This window comes from Thamnophis elegans, chromosome 9, assembly GCF_009769535.1.
Source record: "Thamnophis elegans isolate rThaEle1 chromosome 9, rThaEle1.pri, whole genome shotgun sequence".
NCBI classification, from domain to species: domain Eukaryota; kingdom Metazoa; phylum Chordata; class Lepidosauria; order Squamata; family Colubridae; genus Thamnophis; species Thamnophis elegans.
This window is the reverse complement of record NC_045549.1, coordinates 25131848-25149384: the sequence shown is the minus strand read 5'-3', so window position 1 is coordinate 25149384 and position 17537 is coordinate 25131848. Positions and strand designations below refer to the sequence as shown.

General features: G+C 38.5%; 1 protein-coding gene across 1 annotated transcript; it reads right to left on the bottom strand.

Annotated features, from left to right (window-relative positions):
* Positions 1–353: 353 nt before the first annotated feature.
* On the bottom strand, positions 354–15814 carry RRH (retinal pigment epithelium-derived rhodopsin homolog). Its single transcript, XM_032224421.1, has 7 exons — positions 14932–15814; positions 12666–12856; positions 8590–8689; positions 5535–5688; positions 4577–4745; positions 2413–2591; positions 354–679 (listed from the first exon to the last, which is right to left on the bottom strand). The coding sequence occupies exons 1-7, from the start codon at positions 15014–15016 to the stop codon at positions 580–582; spliced, it is 978 nt and encodes a 325-aa protein (XP_032080312.1). The 5' UTR covers positions 15017–15814; the 3' UTR covers positions 354–579.
* Between the last annotated feature and the right edge of the window lie 1723 nt (positions 15815–17537).

Here is a 17537-nt window from a genome sequence, read left to right as displayed (position 1 = left end):
CTGGAAACACCAAACCTGAAGTAGTCTGAAGCCGCCTGAAGATGACGAATGAGACTTCGTCGAAACGTCGCCAAGACATCTCCAATTCTACGCGGGAGAAAACCCGAACAACTAGAGACCTACATACTAACACCCGCGAAAACCTCAGAAAACATATATATATATATATATATATATGTATGTATGTATGTATGTATGTATGTATGTATGTATGTATGTATGGATAGATAGATAGATAGATATAGATATAGATATAGATATAGATATAGATATAGATATAGATATAGATATAGATATAGATATAGATATAGATATAGATATAGATATAGATATAGATAGATAGTATAATCCAAAGAACCATTATCCATGTACAGTAAAGCACAGAATTGCATACCAAGATGTGCCTCATATGAAACAAAAGACATGGGGAATGCATCATTCTAATATCATATGGTAGTCAAAAAGAATCAGCAGATGACAAAGATTTCATACATCAATACATAGTTACATGTGAAGTAGTTCTAACTTTCTTTGCAAGGCAAAAAAGATGATGAGTGGATAGACTTTAAATCTGTATCTTTATGCAATTGTACTTTGAGATAAATGCATTGGCAAGATGCTGATTGTTACCTCCTGTCGTACTTGACATTGGATTAGTGCAAGGATGGCTCTTCGAAACCTACAGGAGGAGAAAATGTTTTAAGTGTCTGATAAAAAAAAAGATCAGCAGAAGATCCAGGCGACATAGGAAGAAAACTTTTGCCTAGTCTCTTTAATTCTTTACCACCGCAGGATTGTTGTCAAGATCTTTGCTACAAATCTGGTACCTGTACCTTTGCTGCTGCTTATTCTCAAGCTTCTTTCTCTGGCCCTAATCCATACTAACCTCTGGGGCAAGTACTTTCTTCACTTGCTTTTTATCACAGATACTTTGCTTGAAAACGGATAACAATGGCAATTCCTGGAAGTCAGTTATAAATGTGCAATCCTCACCATCAACAAAGAACAAGCTGCACTGGCTACCTGTCAATCTCCGGGTACGCTTCAAGGTGCTACTAGTCACCCATAAAGCCCTTCATGGTAGTGGATCTGGGTACTTGAGAGACCGCCTACTGCCAATCACCTCCACGCGACCAATTAGATCACATAGATTAGGCCTCCTCCGGGTTCCATCTGCCGATCAGTGTCGACTGGCAACCACGCGGAGGAGAGCCTTCTCGGTAGTAGCTCCGACCCTTTGAAACGATCTCCCCGTGGAGATTCATACCCTCACCACCCTCCAGACCTTCCGCACAGCCCTTAAAATCTGGCTATCCCGTCAGGCCTGGGGCTAAAGACTGTAACCCACCCGAATGGTATGAATGTTGTGTTTTTTAATTATGTATTGTTCTCACGTGTTAATGTCTGTTTCCCCCCCCCCTTGAGTTGTAAGCCGCCCTGAGTCCCCCCAGGGAAAAGGGCGGCATATAAATAAACTTTCATAACTCATAAATAAACTTTCATAACACTTAAAATGTGTGATTTTCATAGTTAACTAATCTGCTGATAAGCTTTTATTAACACATTTTAATTATTTGCATGAAATGTTATATTAATCACACGCTCTATGTACATAGCGTATGGTGCTGGAGGAAATGTATATGTATATGCACATCTATATGTATGATGTATATGTATATATGTGTGTGTGTGTGTGTGTGTGTGTGTATGAGCATGTGTGTGTGTGTATGTATGTGTATACACACACACACAGATATATATACACATACATATACAAATGTTAACCTAAGACTGTCAACTGTTGACGTCACCCTAATCTGAAAGGGCTGTGCATTAACGCACCAGTGTGCCTACCAGTGGTGGGTTCCGGATCCCGTTCCAACTGGTACGGTTGGAACAGGCCCAGCGTCGCCACATGGATGTGCCCAGAGCATGCGGTGCACATGTGTCATACATGCCACAAGCGTCAATGCTCCAGCTGCTTGGCGGAGCATTGCGCAGGTGCTGTATGCACCATGCCCGTGCGCAGAAGTGCTGAAGGCTTTAAAGGACAGATAAGGAGCTCGGGCGGGTGGTTAGGTCCTCCGGAGCACCATACCGGAACGATACCCGGTGCTCTGGGCAGGCTCCGGTACACCCATACCGGGGCGTATCGCCTGCAACCCACCATTGGTGCCTACCATCCCTGTCCTACTGTCTCCATTTATTCATACCCATTTACTGTTATTCATATTTATGTTTATACTTATACCTGTTATCTTTTACATGTTTGACAAACTAAATAAAATAAAATAAAAATAAATAAACAGTGGCTTCCTTATCTTTAAAAATATTACATTTTTCAGAGCTACATAAAACTCATGTCTCTCTCCTCCATCCAGGCCCGCCTCATCCTGCAATAGAGCCACTTACTTTTTGTTTGCGATCACATAAATGCAGGGATTATAGAAGGTAGATGACTTTGCAAACAGTGGGGCTATGATTGCCATTGTGGGGGGGATTTTTTCTGGGTCTCCAAATGCAGACCATAAACACACAATAGAATATGGAGACCAAGCCAACAGAAACATCAAAATCATGACAACAGACATCTGTAAACAAAGAAAGTAAAAAAACATTGTAACTCCTTAATATTTTTGTAAAGTCTGTCTTAGGTATCTATTTGTTTTCTTCCTTAAACTTGTATTCTGCCTAGTCATTCTTTTTTTCTACATCTTCCAGATATACTGTGTTATAGCAATCCTAATAGAAAGCAGAAGTTATCATCTGTGGTGATTAAGAATGTACGTTGTAGAGAATTGCCATATGGCTCATATCTCAATCTGCAGGCAACCTCGAGCCACACAAGTTTTGACTTAAGTAATTACAATGTTATCCAAGGGTACACAAAAATTACAGCCACCATTTCTCAGTGGGACAATGTGGGTGGACAGGGAAGAGCTAGCTTTGCTAGAAAATCATACAAATGATTGCCCACATTACCCACTCTTTCCCTCCCTCCCTCCCTCCCTCCCCCTCCCTTTCTCTCTTTCATTTTCTCTAGCTGCTTTGCTCTTTTTACTACTCAGTCCTGTAGCCAAGTCCATTATTTTCTCTTCCCAAGTATCATACCTGGACAGCTGTTCAGAAAAGTTATGTCTGGCCCTGAATTGTTTCTCCATGCAAGTGTGGGGAAAATAAGCTTTCAATCCTTTCTTCCAATTTTTCCTCTGTCCAAGCAAATATCATTTTAAGTATAGAATTTAGGGTTAAATTCTACCATTTTAATTCCTTGCAATCAATACATAAATCTTCCTAAATGCCCTATTTGTTCTTAGAGGGTATTGCTTGATGTTCCTTATCTGAGACTTTAAACTAAATGCCAATTTGTTTAGGTCTGATCCCCTTCACTGGCTTGATTGATTGATTAATTGATTGATTGATTGATTGAGCCACTCCTCTCATTAGCCAAAGGGACTCTGGGTGGCTTATATTGTATGCTGGTTTCTCAATAAATTGTACACCAAAACTCAACAAACTGAAGCACAAGAAACTTGGTAACTTGGCATTGTCTCAATATCTTTGGGATTTTTTTTCTTCTCACTTGCATAGTGCTACCTCTCACCTAAATTACAAAAATCTGCTAACACATGATTTCCACACATCTGGCTGATTACAAACATTAAAGTCAAATATTTCCATAACAATCTTTTGAAAATGAGCATAGTGAGAAAATATAACAGGCATATTTAGTAACTGTTTAGCAGCACCTGCTCTTTGGAATATCTTACCCTCTAAGGTAAGATGCCCCTGCTGGCCTCCAGAAGAGCTTGAAGGCCTAGCTCTTCGTTGGCCCAGGAACCAGACTAATGGGGCAATTCCACAGTGGAGGTTGCTGCCAGATTGACGGCAAACTGCACCTCCCCCGCTTTGCTCTCCACCTGTCCCTCTTTTTGTTATCATTTTGGTGATCTTTTTCATTGTTTATTTAATTGTTCTATTATTTTATTTCTGTTCTGTTTACACTCTTTTCATTTCTTCCATTTTATTACTGTAAGCTGCTTAGAGTAGCCCAATGGAGAGATAGTGGCAAAGAAATGTAACAAATAAATAATAAATAAATCTAAATTACTATTCATAAAGTTTTCAGTTATTGGATATGCTAAGTAGAGTAGACTCAGATTGTCTTACTCACCTAGAAACCTGGCTTCCTCTCCCCAATACATACATATATGCATATGTGTTTGGTGTGAACATAACAGTGTTAGATATGAATGTTGTACATTTCATGTAATTCACAACACAAACAAACAATAAAAAAATAGGGTGATGAGAAGAATTTACAATACAAAAAAGGTATGAGATGGGAAAGCATAAGAGAGTGAAGTGCAAATGATCTCAATGGAGAATGTTTATATTTCTTACAGAAAGGAGGAAGGGAGGGAGGGAGGGAGGGAGGGAGGGAGGGAGGGAGAGAGAGAGAGAGAGAGAGAGAGAGAGAGAGAGAGAGAGATCATGATGTGTATTCTAAGCCATTCTGCTTATTTTTCTTGGCATCACCCACAGGATAATTCTGAAAAAGAAAAAAAGGCCTTACCTTTGTAACATCAACTTGATCCGACCAATCTACCTCGATGCTTTCTATATAAGTGTTCCTGGCATATTGCTTCAAAGTTTGAGAAATATTGTAGTAACAGTAAAACATGATGGATAAGGGGACGACAAAATTAACAGCAATTACTGACATAGTGTAAGAAACAAAGGATCTGAAAAAGAAAAAGACCAGATAACTGAAAACTGGTCTTTCTTTATTGATAGTATTGACACAATTACCTGAGGGTATTCTACAATTATGTGGAACTTAAAATAATTGAATTGGTTGATAGTTAATATTCTAAATCTAGCAATTTATTGGAGTGGTTTAGGCAGTAATCCAGTACTCATTCTGTAGAAATTATTTGGGCTTGCTCCCAATATATGCAAGATTCATAAGTGTCCATTCCCAGCCACAATTACTCCAAAATAACGAAGCATGCATTGTTAGATTACAATGCAAGTTCTGCCTTATATCATTTGACACTACCTATTTGCCCCTGCTAAGCCTACATCCATGTCTAACACAACTGTCTTTGAAGGCCAGGTCTACCCAAAAGTTCACACCTGTTAAGGACCCTATGTTTTTTTTAAAATTGCTTCTGCTTATCCATTGGCCCTTTCCATTGAGCCTTGACAAGACTTAAGTTTATTATGTTGGCCTTTGTTTTCCACCTACATAAATATTATTTTCTTTAAGACATAAATGAAAAGGTTAATACTAAAATAAGTACAACAATGTCATTAATTATTCCTCAGTAAACGATAAATGGATCCAGATTGAATAGTGTCCTGGATGTATCAGATTTAAACACTATGGATGAAATTTTCTCCCTTAGTGATTTGTAAGACTGTTGTTTCCTTCTAAACTGTTCATTTTTAGGGTTTTAAGGTTTCGGTGAGTTTCTAACAATACAAAATTATCATCGTGAATGTTCTACTTCACCATAAAAAGAACATACGTGTCATTTTGTCTCCAGTTTATGGTACACGTAGCTCCAGTTGGATCTGGAGCATAGCTTGCCCATCCTACCACAGGCATGGAGGCCCAAAAGACTGCATTGGTCCAGGCAGCAAAAATCAGGGCAATGTAGTTGTGAGTAGTTAATCTGTTACCTGTTGGCAAACCAAAAACATCACCACTATTTATTCTTTCCTATCATTTGTACTTTTCTATTCGAAACCAAAGAATACAAACGTTGCAATGAAAATTTTATAAATACACAAATCAAATGTAATAATTATTCAAATATTAAATTCATGTTCATACCTATACAATGTCTAAGCACCTAACTTCCCTCATTTAAAATTACATATTGTGTGTGTGTATAAAGACGATACGATTTGATATGATATGCTCATATCATACACACACATTTACAAACATTGATTAAAAGACTGAGAAAGTTGCTGAGGACATTTCCCTAGCTATAACCTGAAAGATCTTTTTTCAACTTTGTACCCTTCAGATAGTTTAAATTTAAAAAATAATAGTCATACCATTTGATAACTTGATGTTAAAGTAGATGCAGCCCATCATGTCTAGAGATAACAGAATACTGGTAAGCAAAGGCTTTCCTAACCCATAACTGTGCCTTCAATACTAAAATTAATGTATTTTCATTATGCTGTACTTAATAAATAATTGCTGGATTGTCTTCCAACTAAACATTGACTAAACTAGGATGTAGGTTTAGCAAAATTGCTTCATCATATATCTAAACTAAGTATAAAAATGGGACATCAGAACAAAACAATCATAAAGCTCAAACCTCTTGAGCTTTACAGTCTGATTCCAGCCTATCGTAAACTACAGGTGCCTAATTTTTGATGCATTTGACCTATTCATAATTGGCACCTTGGTTGCAATGGTCACACTCTGTTTAGTATTTATAAAACCCATATTTATGAAAAGGTAAATGGATAAATATATTCCCAGCTAATTTCTGCCTGTGGAGGACATATCTTCTTCAACCTTTATTTCCTGCTGAAAAGATGAGCATGCTTCCAAAGATTTTGGTTGGTTGCCTGCATGCATCATTTTAATCTTCTAAAATAGCCAAAAATTACAGTGCTTGGCATTTTAATGGTGTGAAGCATGTTATCAGAGCTTCCCATTGATAAAAGAATTTAGGTCAAGTGCTTCAGGGATCTTGGCAATTCAGTATTGAGATATTTTCAGACACTTTGGTATTTACAGGACCAGATTCCCTAGTCAATTCTTCCTCTGAAAAACTAGCTAATGAGGTCTCAATTCCATACTTGTTTTCCTTCTGACACTTGGTATGCACTCTGACTTTTTGCTCTGTCTTCACACAATTTAGAGTGTGGGCAGTTAGGATTAGGGTTCCCCACAATGGAATGCATGGCTGCAAAAAATGATAGAGTTAGCAGAGAAGGCTAAATTGACTGTTTTGATTAAAGGGAAAAAAAAACCACAAATACCTTTATTTCTACTTGGAAATCACTTCTGGACTTTGTGCTTGAGGTGGAAAAAAAATGAAACTTTGATTTTGGATTTTATTGATTAGATAGATTTGTTGTTATAGAAATGGCTAGTTTCAATTATTATGAAAAAGTAAAAAGTTGAGGGTAGATATTGTTAATGCCTAATTTTACTGCACCAAAGGAGTCTGAAATCAATATCTATTTTTTTCTTTGTCTCTTGCTTTCCCTCACTATCCACTTCCCTTTTCCCTTCCCTAATTTCTCTAATATTTACTTTTGGATTCTCTTTGTATATCATATTATAAATTAATTTTTAAAAACCTATATAACTGAAAGAGTGTGGGTGGTTAAGAAATATATATATATATATATATATATATATATATATATATATATATATATATATATATATATATATATATATATATATATATATATACATACTTAAAGTCACAACCCCTGGTATGCCCAAGTATGGGAGGAAGGTCACACTTCCACTCTCTGTCATTAGGCTCGTCACAAGAGACCATCCAGACAGAAACCCAATATTTTTTTACTGTTGCCTTTTTGTTACATTTGCTATATTTATGCTGATAAATAAATAAAGGGAGACTAGTATAGATCTATTTCAAGCTATTTAGCTCTCATCAGCTAGCCATACCCAAGTTGGGAATCGAACCTGTGCTCTATTGCCTCCCAGGCAGGGAGTTAACCATTTGAGCTACAAAGAACGACTCCTTATCAGCCAGCCAGGGTGGGAGGTATATACTTAAAGTCACAACCCCTGGTATGCCCAAGTATGGGAGGAAGGTCACACTTCCACTCTCTGTCATTAGGCTCGTCACAAGAGACCATCCAGACAGAAACCCAATATTTTTTTTACTGTTGCCTTTTTGTTACATTTGTGTTGTATTTGTGCTGATAAATAAATTTTATAAATTGTGTATGTATGTATGTATGTATGTATGTGTGTGTGTGTGTGTGTGTATATATATATATATATATATATATATATATATATATATATATAGTCACAACCCCTGGTAAGCCCCAATTATGGGAGGAAGCTAACACAAATTAAACACACACACACACACACACACACACACACACACACACATATATATATATATATATATATATATATATAAACCTTATTATCTCTCAATTGAAAACAGAGGTAGGTTTTGTTATGTAATCCTCCAAAGTACAAGAGCAAAATTAACTAAGTATACTTTTAAAAGGGCAGGTTTTTTAACACATTTTGTTTCTACAATTGTTTCAGTTATCTACAAACCATAGATAATGCAAGTAAACATAAGTAGACAAAAAACTCTGGGAAAAGTAATGGGAAACCATTTCAATATTATTGGCAAAAAATTGATATGAAATTCAGCAAGAGTCAAACTCAATATGAAGGAGATTTATACTTTACAACAAAACTGAACAACTCTATATGCAAAATTCTAATAATATAGAGTACAAAATGTGGGATTTCCCACCAAACAAATCACCAAAATCTGTACTGAAAAACGGAATGCCTTTATTGCACAATACTGAGCATCCTACCTATTTGAGGCTTGCAGATGGTCCAGTAACGATCTATGGCAACAACAGTAAGCAAACCAATGCTTGCCATTCCAAAGAAGATATTTAAAGCAGCATAAATCTAGAATTTAAAAAAGAATACATGGTTTTAAATGTTTAAAAATAATATTGGTTGCTTTCAAAGGTCTGAAATTAGGCTTTTCTTTTACTACTAGCAATAGCACTTAGAATTATATACCGCTATACAGTGCTTTACAGCCCTCCCTAAGTGGTTTACAGAGTCAGCATGTTTGTCCCAACAATATATATTCCTAATAATAGAATGTATAGCAAATAAAGCTCCCAAGAGACCTAGTCCAAGGTCTGGGAAAACAGCCACTTTTTAAAAGTTTCCAGAACATCCTCAGGATGAAAGCCAAACTCATCTACAATGGATATTATTCCAGTGGTATGTGCCAACACAGAGGGCACACTTTCTGGGTCCTGATAGATAGCAGCACTTAATCAATTGAATCCAAAATACATCAACTTTGTCTGATCTTACTGGCTAGACAAAAAATATGGGAGACAGGCAGTCCCTCAGACAACCTGACCCGATGCTATGAAGGACTCTATAGATCTGTGATGGCGAACCTATGGCACGTGTGCCCAAAGTGGCATACGGACCCATGCCTCCTGGAACGCATGGTGTCGCCCATTCCTCTTCTGGGTTTCTGGTGTGCATGCGCACACAATGATCAGCCGACCTTTGTGCGAGCTGGTCTTCTGTTTTTTACCATGAGCATGTGTCCTGGCCAGCTGATCGGTGTGTGCGCATGCACAGCAGTAACCATAAGACTTTCTGGCTGACATGCATGTGTGTGCTGGAAACTGGAAGTTCATTTTCCAGCACAGTACGCCCCCCTGGGCAGCTCCTCTTCCTGGTTGCGGCTCAGACATGTGCATGTGCAAAGTGCTCTCTTTTTGGCATTCGGTGCCGGCCGCATGCTCCATTTTTGGCACTCAGTGCCAAAAAGTTTCGCCATCGCTACAGATGATAATAATCAGCATCTGGAATTGCAATCGGGAGCTCACTGGCAGCCAGTGTAATTTTTATAGAACTGGTGTCACGTTGGCATATTAAAGCATGCCCAAAATTGCTGTGGTTGCTGGATTTAGGATCTGATGTAGCTTCCAAGTGGTCTTCATGGGCTGTCCACGTAGAACACATTGCAATAGTCCCAACTGTGAGTGACCATTGGAAGAACCTCACAATCTACGAATGGGCAGAATTGATTGAGATGTAGCTGGGCAAAGATCTTGTTAGCCAAAGCTGCCTGAAGTGAGCTGAGGAAGAACAAGGCAGGAGGCTCCTGAGGTAAGTTAACAGCACTTTATTAAACAGATCCGAACAGTAGACAGGCTAACAGTAGATCGGGACTCCGCCCTGCTTGACAGCTATTTATATGGAGCTGTCTAGCAGGGAGGCCAATAGGCGCGGCCTGGCTGTTGCTGGCTGTCAGTCGTAGCCTTGAGGACTAAAACACAGCCCCCCGCTCTTCAAGCATGATCTGGAAGTCCAAGGTGATGCACAAATTGCGTACCAGTGTTGAAGTAAAGAGTACAATCCCATCTAAGACTAATGATAGTTCTAAGATTGGGAGAAGGCAGGCAAAAGCCCACAACTAGTTGGCAGGATAGAATCTGAGTCTCTTTCTCCATCCAGATCCATGCAGTCTCCAGTCAATGAGACAGGCCTTCCTGTTGATTGGGTAGCCTAAGAGAACATGTAGAGCTCAACTTTTCCAGCTCTTATTGCCAACGATACTTCAGAAGAGGCCTTTCCAGGAGTGGGATGCTGTGGGTTCGGGTTCCATCACAAAACTGCGTTCGACTAAACCGCGCTTGATGAAACCGCGTAGCTGACGTCATCAACAGGGCGACAACAGCGCGGAGACAGAAGCACGCTGTAAATGCTAAACCTAAAATTAACTGCTAAACCTAAACCTAACCCCCCTAAACCTAATCCTAAACCTAACCCTAAACCTAACCCTTAACCTAACCCTAAACCTAACCCTAAACCTAACCTTTAACCTAACCCTAAACCTAACCCTTAACCTAACCCTAAACCTAATCCTAACCCTTAACCTAACCCTAAACCTAACCCTTAACCTAACCCTAAACCTAACCCTAACCCTTAACCTAACCCTAAACCTAACCCTAAAGCTAACCTTAAACCTAACCCTTACCTTAAGTTGAATCGGCTTGCTTTCAAAGCGCTATTTAAAGCGCCCTTCTTTCTCCGCGCTGGCTGTTGTCGCCCTGTTGATGACATCAGCGACGCGGTTTAATCAGGCGCGGCTTAGTCGAGCGCGGTTTTGACGGGTCACAGTGGGTTCGGGCAATCCTCTAACTAAGGATCTGCCCAGTTCACCGAACCTGCAAATCCCACCTCTGGTTGGCCCCATCCATCCCATCCCTCTCCTCCCAGGAGTCTCCACACAGCCCGTTTTGGAAAGCCTCCGGAGCCTGAGGAGAATGAAAAACAGGCGTCCCAGAAGTTACAGAAGTCCACAAATGGGCCTGTTTCCATCCTCCAGAGCCTGGGGGAGATTGTTTTCACCCTTCCGGGGGCTCGAGGAAAGCCTCCTTGAGTGGAGGAGCCACGTGGTGCAAGAGACCCCGTGGGGCAGGAGGCCAACTAGGCCATGCCCACCATCGCCACACCCACCCAGCAACCAGACAGAGAACCATTGCTAACATTTTTGAAGCCCACCCCTAGGCCTTTCCTATAATCTAAGCCCACATCCTTTTAACAGGAGCTACTGGGTTTGCGTTCATGACCACTGGGATACAAATCATATATTCTGCCTTTAAATGCTGTTTCTACATGAGGTTGTCACAATCAACCCTCCCTAATAAACTTCAAGGAAGTAGAAACAAGACTTTTTATAGTGCTACTCAAGACCGCCATCTAGTGGCAAATGGGATACATTTTATATTCCAATTTCCATACTCCCTTTTCAGCTACTAGAAAAGTAGTTTGGGTAGACCTTTGAAAGTGAAATAGTAACAAATTTATAACATATGAAAAAATAAGAGCACTTCCTGAAACTTGGTGAATGTGTTGGGACTGTAACTTCAGAAGTTCCCAGCCAGCAAAATCTCTGGGATAAAGCCAGAGGTGGGTTGCTAATTGTTTTACTACTGATTTAGGACCGCTCCCACACACGTGTGACGCTTCTGTGCATGCACAGAAGCGTCCCGGTGGGTGGGTGGAGCCTCCTGCCACCGCTACTACCGGTTCAGCCAATCTGGGCCAATCCAGCAGCAACTCACTTCTGGATAAAGCATTATAGAAATAGAGCTAATAACAATGCTATTTTTTTTTTAAAAAATGTAATAATTCTATATTCCTAGTTCAAGACTTTTTTAAATTTAATCAAAGTGGAACGTTGAGACCTATTTGTTGGGATCCAGTATATTAATTGACTCCTTCTAAAGCAGAGACACTTGTGATTCAAGTTAGATAGTTATTCCATCTAGTTTTGTTTTTGATTTGATATTTCCCATTAGTCAGTTCTTTTAAGAGGAGATGCCAAGAACTTAACAGTCAGGTGGTATGCAAGGTGCTTGTTGTGTTACATTAACAAACAATCCTCTCTTCCCAGAAGATGAAATACTATCTGCTTCTATATGTATCTCTCTCTCAAAAAAAAAATACACCCAACCACTCAAATAAATTAATGTAAGTTCTAATTAATAATATAATTTGTCAGTTCACCTACATAATCCTTTTTATGAAAATATTTTGTCTATTTACTTTATGGACCAAAAAATACATTTTCAACAATTTAATCTTTTCTTTGGATTTGCTTGTCTTTTGGTAATGATTTCCTTCTAGCACTAAAGCTCACAGATATTTAGTAGTAATTCACGGAAGTGTGTTTTTGCCACAAATGCACCAGTGGAAAGAGATGTGTTGTTCAACCCTTCGTGCTAAAAAGAACTTGTAGAAACATTTAACAGTCTGTTGTGTTATCTGTTTCTGAACACTGATTTGAACAGGGCTACATACAATATGTGTAATATAATCCTTTGTTTTAATACTCAAGTACCTGGCAACCCAGGTAGCCAAACTTCCAGCTTCCATGCAGATCTGAAGCCGCAGACATGGGATAACCAATACTACTCACTCCAATATCCGTAAAAGCCAGGTGAATAATAATAGTATTGCTTGGTGTTCGAAGTTCCTTAAATTTAATGAAGATGCTTAAAACAATAATATTACTGAGAAGACTTATGACTCCTGTCAAAAGATAAAAAATGGGGAGTAAGCTTTAGAAATTTTAGTTTTAGTAGATCTAATCTGAATTTCATACTACAGTATTTACAAAGAGACTAAGCTCATCCTCATCATATCATCACCATCATCCTTTAAAAAGCCTAATTAAATATTAGTTTTTGTGCCAGGTTGGCATAATAGCAATGCCACTTAGACTTATATACTGCTTCACAGTGCTTTACATCCCTCTCTAAGCAGTTTTCACAATGAGACTGTGAGTTTTAGGCACAAAGCCAGCTTCCCTTCAGCCCTAGGAAGAAGGCAATGGCAAACCATTTCTGAAAAAACCTTGCCAGGAAAACTGCAGGTACTAATCCAGGTAGTCACCAGGGGTCAAAACTGACTCAAAGTTACCAATAATTAAAAACAGACAAATTCACACACAATACTAATAATGCATCCATAGGGCAATTTATTTGGCTTTGACTTGGTGATGTTTCATGAACCCAATAATTATGATTTTTAATTGTAATTGTTTTATCATATGTGAACCAATCCAATTACATCATGCTTGAGCTTAAGTAAAGCAAGCACAGAGTTAATTAGATATTTCATCACCAGTCCCATTTAGATGGTAAAAATCAATAAAAAATACCGAACATAATATATGGGCAGAAATCCATTACATACTTGATGGGGAACTCTAGAAGCTGAAATCCATATATCTTAAAATTGCTCAAGTTGAGAACCACTAGACAATATAATAGCAAAGTGTTTATATTCTGTGATCCCATTAAGGAAATAAAAAACCAAGTTATTGTTCACAAATACAATGTTACTACTGATCAGTTGCTTAATACAAATTTTACTGATGTAATCTCAAAGAATACGATAGAATTTCATTTCTACCATCAGCACACCACAAAACTTCAATATGGGATAATACAATATGAATTTGACAGGATGTATAGCAGTTATTTAGTCATTCCAATTTTATGGGCTCACACTATACAGTGCATCATAAACTAACTACAAGAATTAGGTTTGCACAACTTATTAAAATATGATAGTTTATGAAGCAATCAGTTCTACAAATGTGGCTAATAAATAAGATGCATTTTGACAGGAAGAAGGGAAGAGAATTAGATACCTAAGACTGAAAGCCAACAATCTTACTATTTATTCTTTGAATTTGTTTCTCTGAGGGGAAAAAGCTCCCATCCTCAACATTTCATTAATCCTAAACATATGGAGGATTTCCTTCTTTTACGTATTGTCTTTACTTGATATATTTAATTTAGTGGAGTATTAGGTTGGTCTACATCAAAGCATGTTCCAGTGAACTCAACTATGCCAACATCTAGTTAAATTGATTTAAAATTGGAAGTCAGAAAGTTGTTCTACAAAGTGTTGAATATTATCTTACTTACAGGTAATAGCAAAAAGGCAGGGGAATTCCAGGCCCTTGTTCAGAGCTGCCATGAACACAAGCTTAATTCTTTTGCAGGCAAAACAGATTTTTCCATCCCTGAACTACTACTGTGCCCAGATTTCAAGTGACTAAAGAAGACTTATAAAGATTATAGAGTATGAAGGACTTTTGACTTGAAAGCAAAAAAAGGTCTTCAGACTGTACTAGGGAGCAAAAGTAGAATTTGCCTGTAATGCCTTAAAGCAGGGGTCCCCCACCCTCGGTCTGTGGCATATCAGCAAGCAGGCCGTGCAAATAAAAGACCCATCCGTGGGGTGCAGACAAAACACGAAACCACCACCCCCTCCAGTCCACTGAAAAACCACTCTCCATAGAACCGGTTCCTAGTGCCCACAAGGTTGGAGGGGGGAGAAACGACTGCTGTCCTAAAGCAATTCTATCCTGAAAAAAAAAATACTTGGTTTTAAAAGCTGCACATAGAGGGTCTTTGCCTATCCCTGGGTATTCCAAAGTACATTTTGCCTTCAAATCTAAAGAATAGCAATCCATTTTCAACATTTCACATTTCTTTGCTTATGTTTAATTAAAGCTGAAAAAAATGAAGTGATCTTTTTTTTAATTAAGGTGCCTCAATATTTTATTAATCAAATACATTCACTGGTCATACCTGCTGCAATCAAGTATGCTGCGATAATGTTGTGTTCCTTCTGTGAAAAGGCTGATGGAAGCTCACTATTACTTTCCACGGTCATAATAGGATAATTCCAAAAATGTGGCAGAGTGAAGAAAACTGAGAAGAAACGTCAAGTGCTAAACTCTGAAAGAAAGAAGAAGCTTTTGCAATCCTTTTAAGATGAATTGTTATCTTCTAAAATTTCTCACAAACGTCCTGCTCTCTTGAAAGGCTCCCAACAGGATTCTGATTAAAGAAAGCAAAGGGGCTTACATTCCTAGCCTTCAGAAGGGAAAAGCTTGTTAGGTCAAACAAAGAACAATATAGAGCTTTTTTTATTTTCAGTAAGATTTTTGTGTCTTGTGGTAAGAGATTTACTATTTTCAGAAAACCCAGATTTTGAACTTCAGTTCTTTAGGGTTTTATGAACATAATACTTTCAGCACTTTTAATAGCAAGCCATGAAGCAAAATAAGCTCAGTTTCTGTCAAAAATGTGTTATTATTATTTTGGTAAGTTTGCAAGGAACAGATTGCAGATGCACACTGCAAACCAGAAGTCTTATCTTAAACTATTTCTAACACATCTGCTATAAACTGGCTTACATAAATTTGGATTGTGAATCAAACATTTAGATTGTGAATTAAGCCAGTTTATATAGCAGATGTTATTATTGACTTTGTACTTATGCAACATGCTAAACCAGTGAAGGTGAAACTATGACAAGTGTTTCAAGGGTGACATGACATGCAGGTGACAAAGCAGCATTCATCAATACCCAACAGCTATTCTCAAAAGCACACCCGTTTCACATGATTTTTGGAAGTTGTAGACACCATGTGAAAATGCTATGCCAGTGTTTCTCAACCTTGGCAACTTGAAGATGTCCGGACTTCAAGTCCCAGAATTCCCCAGCCAGCAAAAGCTGGCTGGGGAATTCTGGGAGTTGAAGTCCAGACATCTTCAAGTTGCCAAGGTTGAGAAACACTGTGCTATGCTCTCAAGAGGTCTCTGGAAGTAACACAAGAACGGGTTTGTGCTTTTGGGCAGTTTTCAAAAGATGTAGAGATCATTGAAGAGCATTTTCTAAGAATGAAGGCCTTGTGCAATGCTGTCCATTCCTTCGTTCAAGTTTTTAATTATCTAAAATTGTAGTTGTTCCTATATATATTGTTTTACTATCTGCAAGCTATCCATCATCACCTTATTTGTGAGAGGAGCGGGGGGGGGGGGGAGAGGAAAGGAAGGAAGGGTTAAGAGCAACCTTGCCAGAGTAGTACACAGCCACCTGCTTTGTTTCCAACGAGCAGGAAATGAAAACTATGTAACTCCTTATCTCCATGACTAAACCAACATTCCATCATAACCTGTAGCGATTGATGGACATTCCTCTATGACATACATAAGATAAACACTTTCTACCCAATAACATTTCTTTCATTCTTTGTGTTATCCGCATCGTATCGCAGCGTCCTTAGTGTTCGAATTTTGCAGATCTGACAGCCCATTTGGCAGTCGACTTAAACTGGTGGTAGTGGGCTAGGTCAGTATTGGTCTTTGATTGTAACTAGTCTTAGCGCGTGCTCAGCAAACCGGTTGTTAAACCGGTAGGATCCCATCCCTGACAACAACCAATAGAATACATGTTCTTGCACAGGAACAGGAAGCTCAAGTTCAAAGCTCTAGAGAAGGTATAAAAACCCTTTACTCTCAACTCCATGTGGTCAGCTGCCCGGAACCCATATGGTTCTGCTTCATCATTAAACCATCTTTCCTACCAGCCTCTACGTTTCCAGTGTCTTTCTCCAGGCTTGGAACTGAACCAGATGGATATTTCTTCCAACAGTGTACCCACGATTCCAATCCACTATTCTCCCATCATTTCTTGTGTTGAACATTGTTGTAGAGCGAGTGCCTGCATTGTCTGTGAAGATTCTCAGTCATACAGGTGATGCTTTTTCTTGTTTGTTTTTTTAGAAAATGTTTTGCTTATTATCCAAATTTCTTGGAGAAGAAACAAAATGTTTTCAAAGAAAAAAAAACCAAGACAGTGCAGTTGCTTTTTTGGAAAAAATACTTGCATTCTTCTACTAACCAATGATAGGACTAACAACACTTAACCTATGACATATCATTGCTTTCCTCTTTGCAGCTTCCAATTTCTGAGTCTTTTTCTTTTTTCCTCGCTCCTTTTATTCTTTTGTCTCAAACTGAATACTACAGAAACTCAGTTCAGAAGCATTCTTCTTATAAAATCCATGCTATTTGTTTTTTTGTCCTGTTTCATATCCCTGTATTTTTCTTCTTTTGCAGCAAGGCCAGCATAAAACATGTTTGTGTGTCAATGAAGAAGACATGGAAATTGTAAGAGAAAATATTTTAAGCAGCTTTTAGAGGTCTTGGCTTTGGGCAAGTCCAAGCTGCAGTCTGACCAATGCACTGTAAAAAGATTAATCGTTTGACATTTTTATTGGGCCAAAAAGATGTTCAGGCTATATTTCAAAACATTCTGCTGAACACCGTGGGAATTATTGACTTAATATATACAACTTTATTTAACTTACTACTCCAATAAATCAATTTGTTAGGCTAGCCCTACA

Bases quoted from the DNA above. Each gene is read 5' to 3' on its own strand.
- RRH (XM_032224421.1), bottom strand. From the start codon at position 15,016: ATGACCGTGGAAAGTAATAGTGAGCTTCCATCAGCCTTTTCACAGAAG. The intron at 8,690-12,665 runs GTACTTGAGTAT...TTTAAATTCTAG, and splicing joins TTGGCTACCTGGGTTGCCAG to ATTTATGCTGCTTTAAATAT. The intron at 4,746-5,534 runs GTATGTTCTTTT...TTTCTTTTTCAG, and splicing joins AACTGGAGACAAAATGACAC to ATCCTTTGTTTCTTACACTA.